This window comes from Cyphomyrmex costatus, unplaced genomic scaffold, assembly GCF_001594065.2.
Source record: "Cyphomyrmex costatus isolate MS0001 unplaced genomic scaffold, Ccosl1.0 scaffold51, whole genome shotgun sequence".
Taxonomy (NCBI): Eukaryota; Metazoa; Arthropoda; class Insecta; order Hymenoptera; family Formicidae; genus Cyphomyrmex; species Cyphomyrmex costatus.
This window is the reverse complement of record NW_017279354.1, coordinates 69,261-90,392: the sequence shown is the minus strand read 5'-3', so window position 1 is coordinate 90,392 and position 21,132 is coordinate 69,261. Positions and strand designations below refer to the sequence as shown.

General features: G+C 31.2%; 1 protein-coding gene across 1 annotated transcript; it reads right to left on the bottom strand.

Moving 5' to 3' along the window:
* Positions 1-233: 233 nt before the first annotated feature.
* Positions 234-20,140, bottom strand: LOC108778715 (uncharacterized). Its single transcript, XM_018545969.1, is given in 19 exon segments — positions 234-284; positions 1,171-1,326; positions 1,434-1,547; positions 4,456-4,828; positions 5,170-5,412; positions 6,509-6,684; positions 6,978-7,072; positions 7,261-7,504; positions 7,772-7,834; positions 11,765-11,920; positions 12,352-12,465; positions 13,271-13,498; positions 14,299-14,626; positions 15,317-15,635; positions 15,638-15,680; positions 17,158-17,313; positions 17,588-17,701; positions 19,109-19,460; positions 19,809-20,140. Coding segments are annotated over 19 exon segments (3,657 nt in total).
* Between the last annotated feature and the right edge of the window lie 992 nt (positions 20,141-21,132).

Genomic DNA, 21,132 nt, shown 5'->3' with positions numbered 1-21,132 from the left:
ATTACTTATTCTAATAATTTCACCAAATCACCTAAACGAATAAAATTTGATTTTTCCTATATATCATAATATTAACTATTATAAAATAACATAAAAAGTTTGTATTTTGTATCCACGATGTATTATTAAATTATTACAATTTTATAGTTTATATATATAAAAAGAAATAAAAGATACTTTGACTTTGTCACAACATGTGTACGTAGTTCAAAGTATATACATTATTCTTGGTATCAATACATTGCGTATAAAACAGATATATACGAAGCGGAGGCTTTCAAACTCTGGAAAATTAAATAATATGCAATGAATAATAAGATGTAAATTATATCTTTATTAATAAAGAGAGATACTCAAAATTGCTTTCATTTTTAATATACTGCATGTTAACTGTATACTTATCCTTAAACTATTGTTATGTTTAAAATAATATGTAATTCTTTTTACATTGTATATATACATATATGCATTTACATGAAATATATGTCTATATGTCTAATTTTGACTCGAAAATATACTGCAGTAATAAGATACATCGGAGATATCAAACATGAACTCTCTCTCATTATAAAATGTTTCTTAATATTTCTCACAATAAAAACAACACAATATTAACACTAACTATATGTATTGCAATATACAGTTACAAGACTATATAATTATCCGGGTTATTATATCGAGTATTTCTTTAAACTATTGTCCTGTTAAAAATTGTGAATTCACGTACAATTTTTTGTGAAGAAGGAAAACCTACATGGTAATAGAAAACTGTAATTTACAATTTTTGGAAGATTCTCATACCGGTTTGTACTTTTCCGTATTTATTTGTGTTTTTCCTTTTATTCTGAAGAAGGAATTTTTATTCTGTATAAGGAAAACGAAATGGCATGAGAAATATGAAATGAGCGTTCGGTAACTCCAACATCCCCTTAATAGCTCATATTTAGACAATTAATTGTGAATTATACCACTGTTGTAACGAGAGTGCTAGAATTATTGTTTCTAATTTACCCAAAAAGCAGTTTGAAAAAATCATCGATATAATGACGTACTGTCTGAATAATTATTTAATTTCGTAAATGTAGATGTCGATATTGCAATATACGTATATTAATTTATGTTATTAACTTATGTAGCTGTAAAAAGTCTACAATTTCAATAAAATCTTACGTGCGTGAATCCTTCCAACGATAAATCCATAAACTTCCCTGCAGTAATTGTCAGACGTCTTTGCGATCTCATTATAACAAACAGTAGAATGCGGCAATCCTGAGGCTTGAGGGTATACCAGACAGATTCATATACGGCATCGCCGATTGTTCTGCTCTAAAATGTAAATGAGAAACAAGTACTGCGAAGAAATAAGATGTCCTCGGTACGTATGTTATGATGCTTTATTATTAGATAACTAACAAATGATTTCCGATATTCACCTTATTACTTAAATATTCACCAGCGAAACAGAAGATAAATGCCTCCAAAGTGATAGCAATGTAAAAAAACAAGGTCTTCACTAACATCTTTATCCCTGCATCAGTGCCCAACGACTGCAAGTCAAGAAAACGGTCAGCAAGAAAGGGCGATATAAAGCCGAGATCTTAGACACGCGAAAAGCGAGCGAATATCTCCCACCATCGTGCAACTCGTAAGGGCTTTGTGTGAAGATAAAGGAGTTCGAGGATATCCGGTCAGTCTTATAGCATTTCTATACATGAAGAAGTGACTCGAAGTCATGTCAATACATTTATATAGAAATCTTTTTACTTAAAATAAAAATACTGCAGCAAATAAGATTACAAATAGAAACGTTGATTCTTTCATATATCGTAATAAAAGCTATTGGCGGTCATACTTATACAGTCAAAGTGCACGACACTTAAAACGATAATTTAAACAAAAATTCAGTTATAAATATTTGTTACTCACAGTCACTATGAGGAATCCAATGCAACATATGATCAAAGTATTTGAGAAAAATTGCATCAGTGCGATGTGAGAAAAAAGACTTTCAATATGCTCCGAGAAAGCAATAATTTTATGATGTTTATTGATTAAGGATCTTATTATAGTAGTGGATAAATTATATTTATTATTCCTAGGGGAAATCTCTCCCACTTCGTGTTGCATAAGGTCTATTTGCCCACCAATATGTAGCATCTATATATATACATATATATAATACATATTAATTATTTACAGTGTTTTCCGTTATCTCGAATAAAATTATCTAGATAATCGTCTAGATGAAGAAATGGCTTTATCTTATCTTCATCTAGATTATTAAGAATATAGATTATCTCTATTCTATCTTAAAACATAAAAAAGAAATGTTATCTTTTTCAAACTATCTAAAAATTGTACAAGAGTGGTATTATAAAAAATTAACTTCCAGTAGTAGTAGTATAGTAGTAGTGATGAGGATTTTTTTCGTTCTACAGACAAAAAATTGAGATTAGTGTGACACCAGTCATTTAAAGATATATTGAAGTACTTTCATATTTAGAAAATAAATCTAAGAAAATAGATATTCTACTTTTATATCCACACGTCAAATAAATTTTTTTTTAAATATGACATATCATTGCCATCAACGTCAGCAGAGCACGTCTTTAGTTATAAACAACAAATATTAATTTGTACGTAGAAATCGTTTATCAGACGAAATGTTTGAACAACTTTGGTTCTTAAAAAATAAAAATTTATAAAAATATGAAATCATCATTTTTGCAAATATGAAATCATTTTTTGCATCCTAAATTGTTTTACTACCTAATAGTTACTTAAAAATAAAATTATCTTAAAATTTATCTAGATAAATTTTTTTTATTTTATCTAGATTAATGTAAAATTAATCATCTTTATCTTGTCTAAGCTACATTTTTGTGTGCTTTATCTTATCTATATCTAGATAATTTTTAATTATTTAAGCGCAACACTGATTATTTAATTATATAACTGCTAAATAACAGTCCTCGCTTAAACTGTCAACAGAATCGCATAAATACCAAATCTTTAATATAACTTAAACAATACTAAATATATAACATACACATTTATCGATGCATCAAATTAGAAAAAATGTTGCTAAGTGAGGCCCAGTGCACAATTGACAACAGTGCTTGCAATTATCTATGTAGATACTTAGATAGTAATTATCTAGAGAAAGAAAGAGAGAGTAAAAAATGAAATTAATTTTATTTTGTCTAAAACGTATACTTCTACGTGTAAAAAAATTATATTATCAAGATAATTTGAGTTATCTGACTAAACGGAATACTGCTTAATAATTCGTCTCACAAGTAGCCGCGTGCATATTTATGTATGTATGCGGTTTATAATAAAAAGAGAACAGGTGGTCAAACTGACCGTTTCAAACTTCTTTTAGGTATTATGACATTTCTTCAAAATAAATGGAAACACCAGCCGGCCTGTTGTAAGGCATCAGAACAAAACAAAGTGCAAGGTTTTGTCCACCTCGCTATTGTACATGGTATAGCAGAAACGTGAAACAACTGGAAACGAAATCTCACTCATGCGCAGAGCCCAACATGAAAGAGCCACTGTTCGCATGCGTGTGGATAGTAGATCAAAAGCGCGAACGAATTGCAACGACGCTGATGGACTTGTGTAAAAGAGGGAGTACAGTTGAGATCTGCGGTCATCGATCGCTATTATGGATCGAGAATCTGTCAGTTCAGAACGTCTCACGTATGCTACTTACGCTTACGTTTTATCGTATTATTTCACTTTAATTTCTGCTCTCCTATCTTTCGTGCAATTTACTTTTCCTTCAGTGTTATCCTTAAATTATTCTTGCGTTGTGCATTTATTATGATTTAAATAACATATAAAATATTGTTTTTATTTCTTTGAAAACTTTTAATCAGTTAAATAAATTTTTTTTTAATTGTTTGTTTAGAATAACTAATACTAGGATAACTAATACGCTTTATTTTCGTAAGGAAAGAGATATATTTTTATTTGATAAAATGTTATTTTATAGCGAGAAGAAGAGAAATTACTTCTTATTATTATGATGAATTATTTCTAAATATTATAATAATTAACACTAAACGTACCGAGATTTAATATATCTACCTATTTGTAGCGTAACCGGTCAAATGACCAGTGTGATAAATAACGCTAGACTATACGTGTATATTAGATTTAACAAATAAAAATATAAATTATAAATGATGTAAAATTAATTGTATATATTTAATAGAAAAAATCATGAAGTCAAATGTGAAAAAGCGATAACATATTATGCGAATTTTCTAATCAAAAGTTACAACCGGTCATTTAACCGGGTCGTGGTACGTTTAGTGTTAATCATGCATTATGAATTTATAAAATTAAAAAAACAGTAGTACTATGAACAACGATCATAAGTATTACAATGTACGTATCAAGACGCAAGAAGGAAAATTATAAATATTGTTGGTTGCAACTCACCAAAGTAACCATTAATGCATCCAGCATACCTATGGCGGAGGCAACAGCCATTAAGTGAACAAATTGCACACACTCTACGATTTCGTAGATTGGCGATTCGCAAAATTCGAACGGCAACTCCATTTTTATCAATAACTCTCGGCAACTGTCGTTGGTTTGCTTACGAAAATTAATAGACGCGGTACTGTAAAGCAATACCGCTGTAGAGTAAACACCGATGGTCAATTTTGAACAGCGGTGCGCAAGAATCGCCTTGTCGATCATAGCGTACATGTTAGAATACTCGCTCCAGTCGTTGGACATCGCCGTCAGAATATCAATGAATAATCTGTAACGTAATACCTCTAATGCCTCTAATGTCTCTATTGCAGCACTAATTTATATTTATGATATGATACAACAATTGTATATTAATTCGTGAAAAAAGGAAAATCACAAAATCATCAAAAGAATTTTCTAACTATCAAATATCTTTGAATTGCTGCATCATATTATCAAAATACAATAAAAAATTAAATAACATTACATTTTATAATTTAAAATCTCTTTTCGGCGCAATCTAAAATTATAAGACGTTATATACTTAAATAGTTTTAAAACAATCTTGCTTAGCAATCAACGTATTTTATGAATCATTATCTTCAACGAAGTATTAATCTGAGAATATGATGTTTTATAAAATTATTATGTTGTAGGAAATGCACACACACATACCGGTTTTTGACCCATAAGACAACTAGCTTGAAGAAAAGAAGATTGTACGGTAAAGTAGTGCTTAAACCATCTATCAAATACGGTAGTTCCTTGATGCTAAAGTGTACCAGAAGATAATGATACTGGAAGATCAGTCCTGTTCCCATCACCATTGTCCAAAGCAATCTGAAGAAGATTGAAGAATTTGGCCATATCCCAGTAAGACGGAGGCCAATTTCGACCGGTCGACTGACAGTGCTGGTTGGTATCATCAGGCATATAAAAATCCACGTTTTTTTTTATCTCTTCGTTAATGAAGCCTGACAAAATGAGCTCCTGAGACTTCAATCGCGTACGATCGCTGCACGTACTTCTCAGAGAATAAGCTTCAAGATATTAACATGAAGATTGGATGCGGCCCCACCTTAAAGGCCACCAACCAATCGCAAACGTTAACCGTGTATTTTTGTCATGTGCTTAGGAATGCAGAAAAAAGTTACTACGATCGAACGATGATTGTAGGCCTTGACGGGGAAAGAATCGATGAGAACTATTTTGTCATTTCCGGAACGAGAAAACCGCCTGTCCCCGTTTATTGCAGGTGATTTACTTTAAATATGCAAGAAAATATTATAGGGAAAAAGTTACAACACGCCAGTGTAAGAACAAAAATCGTCAGAGTGACTATCATCTATCATCAATAGAAGTTTCTGAGAAAAGTACCGAACATAAGTTTTCGATCATGGTACTGAATTTTCGCGAATGATAGGTCGATACGCATGAGGAAATGCAACAGACAAAAAAATAAATCAACTTTGTATGTAATTTTCATTCAGATGTATACGACTTAGAATAAGGTGTCTAAGACCGGCAATAATACTTTACTACATATAAGCTGATATGTGTAAATTGTTATGGATCCACATCCATTTTGGACGAGGGAATTTTGATAAGCATTTTAATAGAACTTTGTACTATATAAATAATACAAATAATAAATACGGCAAGGTAAATGCTGCTTTATATATTTTTAAGTTATAGTGATACTTATGCATATACATTCATATACGTCTTGTTCTCAAAGTTTATAAAAAAATGAGTAAAAAGTATAAAAACGACAAGTGTGTAAAAAAACATAGGAAAGTAAAATATTCACGTAGCACATAATGACTTAAAATTATTTAATAGATAAATATAGTATGCAAACATATGTATATGTTTCTGTAGACTTCGCAATTGATATTTTTTTGTTGATCAAGACATTGCATATAGCATCGACACGTAAGAAGCAGAAGCTTTTAAAATCTGAAATATATAGAATCGTTTTATGTTAGGAAACAACAACCCACTTCCACAGAGGACAACATTGTTATATCTTACAGCTGCAAAAACTTCTAATGATAAATCATTAAATTTTCCAATTGTTAAAGTCAATCGTTTCTGTGATCTCAATATTAAGATCAACACACTTCTACTTTCGCTGGGTTTTGCATTATACCAAAGAGCCTCGTAAGCTGCATTTGCGACTGATTTACTCTGCAAAAATAAAAAGAATTATCAATATATAAGATAGTGCCATTCACAAAATAAAACCAGGGTTGCGCATAGATTTTACGTAAATAATTCGTGTAGACGTAATCTTAAAATCTACGGCACAACCCTGAATAAAACATTTAATCAATAGTTGTATTATAGATTATAAAAAATGTCTACGCTCTGAAAATTATGTTATTATACTGAAATATTATATTAATACAATGAAAATTATTTGCAAAGTTAAAATCTATTTACATGTATATTACTAATTTAGTAAAATATTTATTTTAAACCTTATTACTAAGATATTCTCCAGCAAAGCAAAAGATGAACGCTTCCAATGTGATAGCGATGTAAAAGAATAAAGATCTCAACAGCATGTCGTATCCTTTGTTACCTTCAATCGACTAAAATAATAGAAAAATGGTTTTATCATGTACATGTTGGATATTTACAGCTTATTTTCAAATATATTGTAAATTTAACAATCTTTTATTTTATATAATCTTTTATAATATATATATATATATGTATCTTAATATACATATATGTATATATGTATATTGTTTATTCGACGCGAAATATTTACTATCAAAATGACAAATGCTATGCAACATATGACAAGCGTGTTCGTAAAAAACTGCATTAGCGCAATATATGAGAAAAGACTCTCGATATTATCTGAGAATGCAATGACATTCTGATGCTTGCGGATAACTGCGTTCTTCGCGTCCTTATAAGATTTATATTCATAGTCTTTTGAGAAAAGTTCGAGCAACTCTTGGCACACAATATCTATCTGTCCACTTATATGAAATATCTAAAAGTCCAAGAGATGCCACATTATAAAGATAAACAGAACTTTTGCAAATACAAATAATTATACTAGTGTAAATTTTCGCAATGATACCCACCTATAGTCACATTTTATAAATCAATCTATAAATCTTGAACATTTAGACAAAATAATTTATACTTTTAAAATCAACTTACATATGTGAACTTATTAATTTAAAAAAATCATCGCATTATTACATGCTATCAAATGATATTTGGTATTCGTCTTCAAACTAGATCAGAAACTTACCAATGTCATAATCAGCGCATCCAGCATCCCAATTACCGAAGCATTGCTCAATAATTGTACAAACTGAACAAACATAACGATTTCATAAACAGGAGAAAATTCATAAACAAAGGGGAATTCCATCTTAAGAAAAAGCTCTCCTTTGCCGGATTCACTATTAATGCTATTAAATTCCATTATAACGGAAACATAAACCACAGCGGCAATTGAGTATACTCCGATAATCAACATCGAGCAACGATGAGAAAGAATTGCTTTATTCGTCATAATGCGTACATCGGAAGCAATGGCATCGCAGTTGCGCCAATCTCGTGACATCGATGTCAAAATGTCGTTAAATAATCTGAAAAGATTGTCTCCATCATATACCATATATAACAAAATTAATTCTAATTGCAGATTACAAAGTAAAAGATTGTAATTATGTAAATTTTTTATATACATATATGAAAACAAGATAAGAAATTCTCAACCACTTTTTCACCATCAATTTTTTATCATAAAAAAACATATTGTATATTGACAAATAATTAAAATTTAAAATATGTTCAACTTGTGTCAAAATACCTATATTATATATATTAGTTTCTTACCTTTGATTCTGCCAGAGGATAATCAGTTTCAAACAGAGCAAGCTGTAAGGCAGAGTAGTACTGACGCTGTCTACCAGATCGAGAAAGTTAGCAGTTTCGATGCAGGCGATGATATATTTAAATTGGAATGTTTGAGCGAGACCCAAAGAGATTGTCCAAAAAATCCGATATAAAATGCTATGAGATCCTGGCCAAATCCCAATAGCGCGCAACCCGAACTCAACCGAAGGGCTTATGGTTGTCGTAAGACTCATTTTTACTTCCGATTAACAGGATTGACTGTATCCGGTGCGTGAGCTTCTCTTAATGCCTCAAATAGCAATCGAAAAGTTACCACATTGTTACTGATAATTTGATACGACGTAGAAATCTTACCACTTACCATGCAACGTTCAGTAATCCTGAAGGATTCTAGAAATCTAGAGAGTTCATCGCCCAAGTATGAACCCAGTGATCGTCCGATCGGTCGAAATTATTCATCGCACATATACCTAGTATATTGCAAGAGAAGAAAACTATGCGACACTATGATTTCAGGTTTGCCGAAGGGAAAAAATAAATCATAGGTAATAAGTTTTGTAGTCTTCCATGTCGAGTGTCCCCTGCAGGCGTGCGATTGCAATATTATTTGCTTTAAAAATGCAAAAGGCTCGTTTCGGGTAAGCTTATACATCATGGTACGCTACAGAGTTATAATCGAAAGTAAGCGTGATGCAAGGGAGGGGATCGAATATCTTGGACACAACCGATGCACGAAGCATATGACACAGTCTTCTGTGTTCAATATTCGAGAGTGAGGATTTCAAGATGCTTTATATCTAGTGCTGTGTGTGCTGTGTATTGTTTTTCTTCATAACAGATATTAATAAAGAGGTTTATTTTTTAGGTAAAAAAAGTGAGATTGATATACATAATTGCTTGCAATGTAATATTGTAAATGTTATATAATACTTTTGTTATATTGGCCTCTTCTTCTTTCATATTTTTTATTAATCGAAAAATTTATGACTATTCTGAAAGCAAAATGAATAGCAAGAAATGGAAAAGTTAATCAATTGCATATAAAAAAGTGCTGTTACATCATATTTAAATATTTACATATGTTTGTATAATTTTTTTTACATTATTTAAGATAAATAAATTCATTCGAAGTGTTTACCGCATTGATTTAATTTTCATAAATAGTACCATATTTGTACAAGGGTTTTATCATTTTTTATACATTTTTAATATATCATGTATAACATTGATACATGAAGATATTGATATTTTCAGAATTTAAAAAAAGAAAAGAAATAATACAATACCAATTTCATTATTTAATAATTAAATTTCATGCTTTTGTAATTACGCAAAGGAAGTTAACATAAAATAAATGTTATGTTACAGAAATATGATTTTTTATTAATTGTAAAGATCTTGTTAATTAATAAAAATTATATCAATTAAATTACGACAGTGATGTTTAAATCGTAATGCTTAAATACTATACTTATAATCATATCACACTATTATTATTAAGAAAAATTTCAAAATTTTTATGTTAATAGAATCAGAAACAAGTCTATGCATTTTCCGACTCTTATCTGTCACTGTTCAATTCGCGGATGGCTTTAGAATAATATATAGCTCTTTGAAGAAACGTTAAAATATGGTAAAGAAAACACAGATCATATACGTGTGCTTCCAAACGTGCAATAATTATGACGATTTTTCATGGAAGTAACATATATTTGGTTTCCAAATTTTTTATTTTCATTTTAATACATTTTTTTATTAATACGAAATCATTTTTCTTGATAATAAATCAAGTACTGTACTATCGCTTCTTTTAGATCCTTTATCTAACGAGAAAACGATGATAAATGTTAGAAGGTTTTAAAGTATTAACTCAAAATAAAGTTATATTAAATAATTTTTTCCCACTTCAAGTGTTACAGGATTAACTAAAATATCATGATAAAAGTTTATTCGCATCCACAATTTCTGCTATTACATTGTTACAGAGTTAATTTATAGAAAGAAGTGAATAATACCTTCTAACAGCATGTATACATAATTCTAAGTATACACAATTTCTTCAACATTAATATTAATACATTGCATATAAAACAGATATGTACGACGCGGAGGCTTTCAAACTCTGAAAAATTAAATAATATGAAATAAATCAGTTTAACGTGCATATTAATTAAAAATAAAACATTATAACCTTGTTGAAATTTCCAGATAGGTTTTCATGGAAACCCATAAGAATTCATATAGGATATATTCAAAATCCATGTAGAAATCCATATAGGCGTGTTCAGATTCCCACCCAAATGCTCTCTGATGAGTGTCATATCATCTTTATTTAACATTCGGTAAACAATAAAAATAAAATGATACCTGGGTGACACTCGGGTGGAAATCTGACCATAGCTTAGTGAATGAAAATTAATATGAACATCAATATAGAAATTTACGTGTAAAGTTTGGTATATGAAAATATAGTAAGACTGACTGAGACGATCAAATCTTATAATGTATATGCTAACTTTATGATTTCTTTAGTTAATTTTTCGAAAATCTTCTTGTTATATTAATATAATATATTATTTTAAATCACAAATTATAAAACCTTGCGTTATAATTGCATACATAAGAGGTCCCAGGAACAAATTCCACTAAGATGCGGACATGTTTTCAAGACCAATTTAGATAGTTTATTTTAAATAAAATCACTGCAAATCTCTTATTAAGAATAAAATATATAAATCTTACATGTAAATAATTTTTTTTTTAAATATTGAACCAGTGTCGATTTAAGTCCAATTTATTTCAATAGATTCTGACATAAAAAAAATCATATGATTTCTTTTGTATAAGAATATATAGAAATCCACATAGACCCTAAATTTTAAGTCCTATGGAAAATCATATAAAATCCCATACGTACGGATTGCCATATGAATTTCCCATATGGATTCCTACCTGGTTTTTTTCAACAGAAAAACCAAACATTATTGAATAAACGATATGAATAATACATAAATGATATTTTTATATATATATTGTAGTACGAAATAAGTGTGAGCTACCCAAAATTGCTTTCACGTAGTATATTATTAATTTTAATTATTCTTACATTATCATTCTGTTTAAAACAACATTAAGTTTTTTAATATCATATTCGCATACTTAAAGATAAACACTAATGGCTAATTTTGATTCCACATCTAAACAATGCTTTTCAAGATAAATCGAATATCACACATGAAGCATAAAACGATTCTTATCCTACTCTTATCATAACAGAAATGACATAATATGGATATATAACATATATATTGTAATATAGATATCTGTTATTGACTTATGCATAATTAAAAAACCCACAACTCTATTGTTAAAATCTTACGTTTGCGAATCCTTCCAACGATAAATCCATAAATTTTCCCGCAGTAATTGTCAGCCGTCTTTGTGATCTCATTATCACAAACAGTAGAATACGGCTATCTCGAGGCTTGAGGTTATACCAAACAGATCCATATACAGCATCGCCGATTGTTTTGCTCTAAAATGCAAATAAAAGTCAAATGCATGTAAAGAAACAAGTGACGTTTTCAGCATATGGTGGTCTATTTTCAATTTCTCCCCTAACTAACACTAAATATTTCTGATATACCTATATTCGAAAAATGTTTCTAAAGTCTCAAAATAACATTCCAAGAGTATTCCGGAATATTCCAAAATATTTACCTAAATGTAAAAATTGTTGAAAATTCCATTCATACATCGTTATATAATATATTTGGAGAATGTTCTATTTATATATTCTTATAATATACAAAATTATAATTTTTTTTTTAAATCTTAAGTCCGTTAATCGCTGAATTAATTTTTAAACAAAATTGTAATACAACCTAGTAATCTTTTTAACATTAACAATAATAAACAAATTTACGTGGAACAGAGAAAAATTGATAAGTAATTTCAGATACTTACTTTATTACTTAGATATTCACCGGCGAAACAAAAAATAAACGCCTCTAAAGTAATAGCGATGTAAAAAAACAAGGTCTTTACTAACATCCGAACGCCTTCATCTGTGCCCAATGACTGTAAGTCAAGAAAAGATCAGGAAAAAAGTGCAATAATCTTATAAGACAGAGATCTCAGACACGAGTAGAAAGCAATCATTTTCCACTATTGTGCAACTCTTGAGGAGTCGCAAAGATTTTGTGTGAAGATAAAAGAAATCGAAAATATCTGATTAGTCTTAAAACATCCTAATAGATGGAAACGATGATCTTACAAGAGCTCGAAGTCATGCGAATACGTTCACACAACAATCTTTTTATTCCCTTTCTATTTGTGGCTGAATATACGTAGTACAGTTTCATGTCTACAATGCAGTTTGAACGAGGACGTTCTAAGACCACTGCTATTTTGACGTCTGTGAAGCTGATACCACCATTAAAAAAAAATTTGCCCGTATGCCATTAATTAAGTGCTAATTATGTGCTAATTTATTGCTCTAATCCCGAATTTTATACTTCTTTCTATTCGTAGGAAATTAATTTCAAAAGTGAGGGTGCTAACTTCACGTTAAGTTTGTACCCCCACATGCGTAAAACACATACAGAGTACTGTAAACAAAAAATAAATATACCAAATTTGTGCTATTTTGGTGCTCTAAGATACTGCATTGAAACTTTGAGAATTTTAAATAATTACTTATCAGAACAATATCGGTCATTATACGTGCGTTAGCATATATGTATATGTATAGATATCATATCTTCGCATATTTTGTAAAGTGCATTAATTAAGTCATTTTAAGTGCATTGCAAAAATTTCAAATACATACGACACTTAAAAAAACAAAAATATATACAAACGCTTGCAGATCTCTGATACTTACAGTTACTATAAGGAATCCGATGCAACATATAATCAAAGTATTCGAGATAAATTGCATCAGCGCAATATGACAGAAAAGACTTTCGATGCTCTCCGAGAAAGAGATAATCTTATGATGCTTATTGATTAAAGATCTCACAATGGTAGTGGATAAACATTTGTCGTCTTTGACGAAAATCTCTTCTACTTCCTGTCGCATAAGGTCTATTTGCCCACCAACATGCAGCATCTGTATGTTGGTTGTAATTATTTAGTTACATATATGTCTGCTGAGCAAAAGTACATATAGTAATTTAAAAAGAAATTTTAAAGGAACAAATAATCAAGTTGACTATTTCAAATTTGTTTCAGGTACATAATAATTACGTCTTCAAAATAAATAGGAATACTATCCGACTCGCGACAAAACATCAGAACGAGATCGCTGAAAGGTCTTGCCCACCTCGTAATTCGTAATATGAGCAGAACCGTGGCGCAACCCCGAAGAGAAACTACCCCACCTATAAGCGCGGAACCCGACGTGAAGGGCCAATGCTACGCATGCGCATGGATCGTAGATCGAAACGCGAATGAATTGCAGAACAATGCAAGGACATGAACCTGATAGACTTATGAAAGAGGGGATAAGAGATTGAACCCTGCAGGCATTGATCATCGCTGTGGATCGGAAATCTGTCAGTTCGATACATATCATGTATGATACATGTATTATATCACTGAGTTTACATTTTCGTGTCATACCATTCGGTTTAATTTTATTTTACTCTTTTGTTTCTTGTATATACTTTTTTTAATTACTTTTTCTCCAGTGCAGTGCTCTTCTTATATTCGTGCGTCGCGCATAAATTACGATTTAAAACAAATATATAATTATTATTATATTAATAAAATTATTAATAATTATTAATAATGAAATTCTTATCGGTAAAATTATTGTATTGTTTCTTTTATCACTGAGAATTATTCATGTATTACAAAATTATAGAAAAAATACTGAAAGTAATTGTAAACGTTGATCGTAAAACTCACCAACGTAACCAATAATGCGTCGAGCATACCTATGGCGGAGGCGACCGCCATTAGGCGAACAAATTGCACGAACATAACGATCTCATAGATCGGCGATTCGCAAAATCCGAAAGGCAATTCCATCTTTATTAATAACTCTCGGCAATCGTCGTCATTCTGTTTGTTTAGGTTGATGGAAGCGGTACTGTAAAGCAACACTGCTATCGAATAAACACTGATGATCAATTTTGAGCAGCGATGCGCGAGGACTGCCTTGTCGATCATAGCGTACATGTTGGAATATTCGCGCCAATCGTTGGACATCGCTGTCAGGATATTTTTGAATATTCTGCAATTTAATACTTCGCAACACGTCACAAGACCGATCTGTGTTTACAACGTGGAAAATATGCTTTCGCCAGTTCGCGATGACGCAAAAAGAGTCACGAATTTGATTGCCGAGCTAGTTCTTTTCATCGTAAACACAAGTTTATGACTGTCAAATGTATTTGAATTTTTCTCTGATCAATAGAAGAAAAGCATAACGTTATGTTTGTAGTATAAAATAATGTTATCTATCAGGTCATTCAAAATTAAACACAACAATTAATTGCAAAGCATTTTGGAATAACTTTGCTCAACAATCAATATATTTTACGCTCAGAATTTTTAACCTTCAACTTTATACACTAGTGCGAATTTGCACCACAAAAATTTTCAATTTGCTAGCAGTTGCCCAAAAAGTAATTTATTTGCAACGAATTTTTTATTGCAATATAGTTTTTTCATTAACTTGAGTGATACCATATTGAATTTGTGACAAATTTTACCCCAAAAAAGTGTGGTTTTAATGAAATTTCTGTTTTAATTCTCAGAAAAAATTTGCAATTAAAAATGTCAAATTCCAAAATTCGCACTTGTGTTCCATTATACATATCGTAGGTACTCAAGGGAGATGTACTATTATATTTGAAAGTTAAACATAAAAATATAATATTTTGTAAAATTATTGCATATGTGTAGGTACGTAAGTACGTACCGGTGATTAACCCACAGAATGATCAGTTTGAAGAAGAGGAGACTGTGCGGCAAGGTAGTACTTAAACCATCTATCAGATTCGGGAGCTCCTTGGTGCTGAAATGTGTCAGAAGGTAATGATACTGGAAGATCAACCCTGTTCCCATCACCAACGTCCAAAGCAGTTTGAAGAAAATTGAAGAATTTGGCCATATTCCAGTAAGACAAAGGCCGATTTTGACCGATCGACTGACAGTGCTAGTCGGTATCATCGCGCAAAACATTCCACGTTTTTTAATCTCTCCGTTGACAAATCTGAACCAAATGATGTAAATTTCTATTGAAGTTTCCGTATGATCGCCGTACGTATTCACTGAAGAATAAGTTTCAAGATATTAATAAGAAGATCGGCCCACCTTAACGACCACCGACCAATCGCGTATACTAAGCGTATATTTTTATCATATACTTAGTAATGCAGAAAAAAGTTACTACGATCGATCGATGATTACAGGCCTCGACAGACGAAGAATCGACGAGGCCTATTTTGTCGTTTTCTAAATGGGAAAACCGTCTATCACTATTATTGCGGGTGATTTACTTTAAAAATGCAAGAAAATAGGGAAAAAGTTACAACACGCTAGTAGAAGAGCAAAAATCGCCAGAATAATCATCATAAAAGTTTCCGAACATAGTACTGAATTTCTGCGACTGATCGGTCGACATGCATAAGGAAATGCAATATATAGAAAATAAACCAACTTCGTATGTCATTTCAATTCGAATGTGCACAATTTAAATTAAAGTGATCTCGGATGAGGAATTTAAAGTTGCTAATAATATTTTACTGTATATAAACTGACGTATTTATGTGTACATTAATCCACATCCACCCAGGACGAGAGAACTTGGATAAGTATTTCAATAGAACTTTGTATAATCGAAATATGTATAAAGATGACAAATGAGTAAAATATAAAAAGTAAGATATAGACCAAAAATGTCATTATAAATTAACATTTTTTTCTCATTTTTTTTATTGATGGACTTACCTCTAACCTGAAAGCAAAATAAGTAACGAGAAACGAATAGAGTACACAAAAAAGAACTTTTATATTATATATAAATATTTGTTTATCTAACTGTTCCTACACATTAGTTAAGGTAATTTTAATTTTAGACGTTCATTGCACGGCAATGATTTCATTTTTACGCGTTTTATATTTGTACAAGATTTTTTATAGTTCTATGTTTAATACATAGCATGGAGCACTGACATATAGGATGCAGATGCCTTCAGAATCTGCGAAAAAAAGATATAATATTAATTTTGTTGTAAATTAACAATTAAATTTCAGGTCTTTATAATTAAGTGCGGAAAGATAGCATAAAAATAAATATTGTGAAATAAGAATTAGATTCTTTACAAAAATCTTACTAATAATAAAAGTTGTTAAAATTAATAAGTCAAGTAATACTTTGTAGATACTTAACCTTAAGAATACACACATAGATCTCCAGACCCAATAAAAATATCGCTTGCTCCGAATACGAAAAAAAGAAAAGTTTCATTTTATAATTTAACAATATAAAAATTTTTGGTATCACAACTTATACAGGTATATTCCTAATTCTCAAAGTTTCAAAATAAACAAAAAAGAATTTAGAAATATTAATCTAAACCAAAATTATAATCTACATCAAAATTACAGCGGGTTTTTCAGACCTATAATACGTACGTATATGTGTCTTCGACAAAGAATTTTTCGGAAGTTGTGTATATTTTATAGTTAAGTATTATATATTTATAATCATCTCACTGATGCTGTTATTAAGATAAATGGAAATTTCAAAATTCTTACGCTTGTAAAACCCTCCAGAGATAAATCTACAAATTTTCCGGCTGTCATTGTCAATTCCTTTTGCGATCTCATTATCAATAACAACAAGATTTTGCTTTCCTTAGGCTTCAACTTGTACCAAAATGAATTGTACGCGGCCCAATTTATAGACTTGCTCTAAGACAAAATGAAAAATAAAGTATTAAATAATTTATAGAGTACTGGTTACAGTTAGTAAGAAAAAAGCACAGACAATATAGGAAGAGAATTAATAGATTTCAGCCTATAAAAAAAAAATGTATTACACCTTCACTGTGTAATGTAGAATTTGGTAAAATAAAATCGTTCTACCTAAATATTCCCTATTCCTATTGCCTATGCTTTTTATTGTGCATTGAGCTTTTATATATTTTACAATATAAAATTGATTTTTCTCTTTTCTTTTTCTCACCTTGGAATTAAGATATTCGCCACTAAAGCAAAGTATAAATGCTTCTAAATTCACGACGGCATAATAAGGTATGATCTTTACCATCAGAATATTTCCATCACGAGTGCCAAGCGACTACGATTCAGAGACGAAATCCTTCGAACAAATCGCAAAAATTCTGTTTGAAACGAGCGTGTCAAGTTACTCACAGTTACAATTACGAATCCGAGGAAGCAAATAACGAATGTGTTTAAGAGAAATTGCATCAATGCCATGTAACAGAACACATCCTCGATACTGTCCGCGAAGGCAATAATCCTTTGATGTCTACTCACGATAGATTTCAATGCGACTATACGCAAGTCGCTTTTGTTCTCGGCTACAGGAATTTCCAACAATTCATGACATATTATGTCAATCTGACCGGCAACGTGAAGTATCTAAAAGTGATAATTTAGAAATGTCCTAAAGGTTACACAACCCGTCAACCATCTAGTGTGCGCACATTATAAAAATCTGTTAACTCAAATATCGGCACTTAAAATTCTTTGATGATATAAAATTAATTTTTGTTGTAAAATGTAAAGATTTATTTAAAAAGAAATTATATATATATATATATATATTAAGGCAATTATATAAAACATAGTGGATGAACAATTCAGATATTGAAGTTAACTAATATATGTTAATAATTATCATGATTGACGAGGCATTTCTTCCATTGTGAAACCAGATGCGGATGTCCTGTTTATAAAATTCCTTGCGCTCAAATCAAACCCATTCATAAATAGTCATCTTCTAAGTCCGACGGAAATTTCTTGTCTTTTAGATTCTTTTTCAAATCTCCAAAAGTATGGAAATTGCATAGCAGCAAATCTGGTATAGGCAGGGTGCTCCGCCATTTTCCAATGAAATTGTGTCGTTATAAACTTTTCAAATCTTTAGAGACTTGTATCCCGATTCTATAACTTTTAACGACAGTATTGATATCATTATACTGTCGTTGCGCAGATGTTACACATGGTAAAAAATCTATCCAATGACAATAATACCGATATCGAATGATCGTTAAGAGTTACGAAATTGGGGATAGAATTTGAAAAGCAAGAAATTAATCGAACGCAGTGCAAAAAGTTATTTGCGAGTGGATTTAATCTCAGCATATAAAGAATTTTATGAACAAGGTATCTGATTTTACAATGGAAGAAATGCCTTGTCTCCCAACCACGGTTATTAATAGTATATATAACATGTTAGTTGCTTTCAATATCTGAATTTTTTAGTTCAGTGAAACACACTACTCTCGGTTAGTGCGCACTCAATGCTTACCAGTGCGACCTGTGAAAAATGCTATTAGTAAAAGGAATATTTTAATGCAGCAATATTTTATAAAATATTGCAATTCTTCAAATTAAATAATATTGCTGCAATATTGCAATATATTTCATAGGGATAAAATACCGTAAGGATAAAAATAGTGACTAAAATTGAGCTTCTTCAAGAAAAAACGCAATATTATTTGGTACGAAACCAACTTACTAACGTTACAATGAGAGCATTCAACATTCCCGCTATAAGTGCCAATGTGAATTGCAAAAGAAATTGCGTGACTACGACAATTTCGTAAATCGGTGACGCATCGAACTCAGACGGCAGTTTCATTTTGACAATAAGCGGCTTCTCTTCAACAAGTTGCTCAGAGCCCAAAGTCTTTTGAACGATCATGTTACCTGCTCCAAATAAAAATAACACAACAGTATATGTACCGATGCTGTATTTTGAAACTCGATGAGACAAAATCGCTTTTTTTAGCATCGGTTGCATCTTTGCGTGAGTAGAAGAGCACTCATTCCAGTCTTCGGTCATCTTCGTAATCATGTCATAAATGATACTGGATAATATGTAAATATATAACATAATATACCTATGCAATTAGTATACAAACTAACAGCAAAACTAATATTTCCAAAAATAAATTATAAATTAATTTTTTTAAAATTAAAATTATTATACATTCGGAAGGATCTTATAATTTCTATTTTAAAAAAAACGTATCTAATCTATCGCAATGCAACTCGTTCAATGTTGAACTTTTTATGATCAAGCATCAAATTAACTGTTTCACAAGTTAACGTATTCAACTTTAAATTTGAAAAAATTCAGATAACCATAAATGTAAAAATATTTACGCGCATCCATCCCTTGCTCATCAGTTGATGATACCTCAAACGAATCTTACCGTCCGTTCAGCCAAAGAAGGCCGAACTTAAAAAATAACAAGCTGTTCGATAAACATAGACTCAAAGAATCCATGAGGTTCGGCAGAGTATCGGAACCAATGTGAGTAAAGAGATGCCAATACTGTAAGAGTTGCCAGGTGACCATTGTCGTCGTCCAAACAATGCGCATCAAAAATCTGTACGATGAATCTGGCCAAACGCCGATCAACCGCAAAGTGAATTCCATCAGACTGTCAACAGTGCTCGTAGGTATCATCTTCTCTTTCTTTATCCGTGCTTCTCGATTAATTGATTGATTCCAACAATTGTTACAGCCGCAGCCGCCAGCCATTCTTTCGTTTAACGTTGACCAACGTAGATTCACACAGTTCTATCTTTCGTTTCTTATAAAAAAAAGATGAATTTTTTTCTTATTAAACGTGATCAGCTGTGAGTCAAGTGTTCGAGACACAGAGTGTCGGATAGAACCGTGCAGCTAACTAAACGCTATGCTGCACCATAAAAACTTTTCACTATGGCTGGTTGACCTCATAGAGGCAGCGGATAAAGTGCTGCTTTGTGCAGGACTACCGTCCAACTGCAATTACCGAAGACCATTATATGAAGCGCACGTAAATGTGTAACTACTTTGATGATCAGCGGAGAAAGGGACTATTGGAGGTAAGAGCAATCACACGTACTTCGTGAGTTACATTGTTCGCGATATCACCGTCGAGATCATGCGACTTTTGCTTTAAAACTACACAACCATAATTTATCAAATTATTCCGCGAACTCACGGGCAATCACGTGGAAAATTAAAATACAATTGTTCGTAGATAATGAAATATAATAGCCAACTATAATAGTTCAATTTGTTGCGTCGCGTCTGCTATACATCATGGAGGATTCGCTCAAGTGACACTTTCGCATTAGTCACTTGATCATTTCACTCCAACAAGTTAATATTTCAAGATCATTTTTTACAAATATATACATTCGAGATTAATCAAACAAAATATAAACTTCATGCTTTCTTTTTTGTTCAAACAAATACATATTTTTCTTCTTTCTGTATTAATGTAACGGAAGAAATAGTTTTTTAAGAAATATATCTCCTCGACTTCGATCTGAAACTGCCACAGTAAGTAAATAAATATCGTTGAGTTAGCATGAATTTACGGCTGTGAGAATTCCGATACCTCCGGTTCCACAATGATGTAACGTGACAATTTTACAACGTACATGTAGCGGCAATGGCAACCGTTGCCTCCGCTCCTAAAGTTACATCACATAATAAATTTTATCCGTATCAGCGGCAGTGGATGTATTACTTCCGGACGA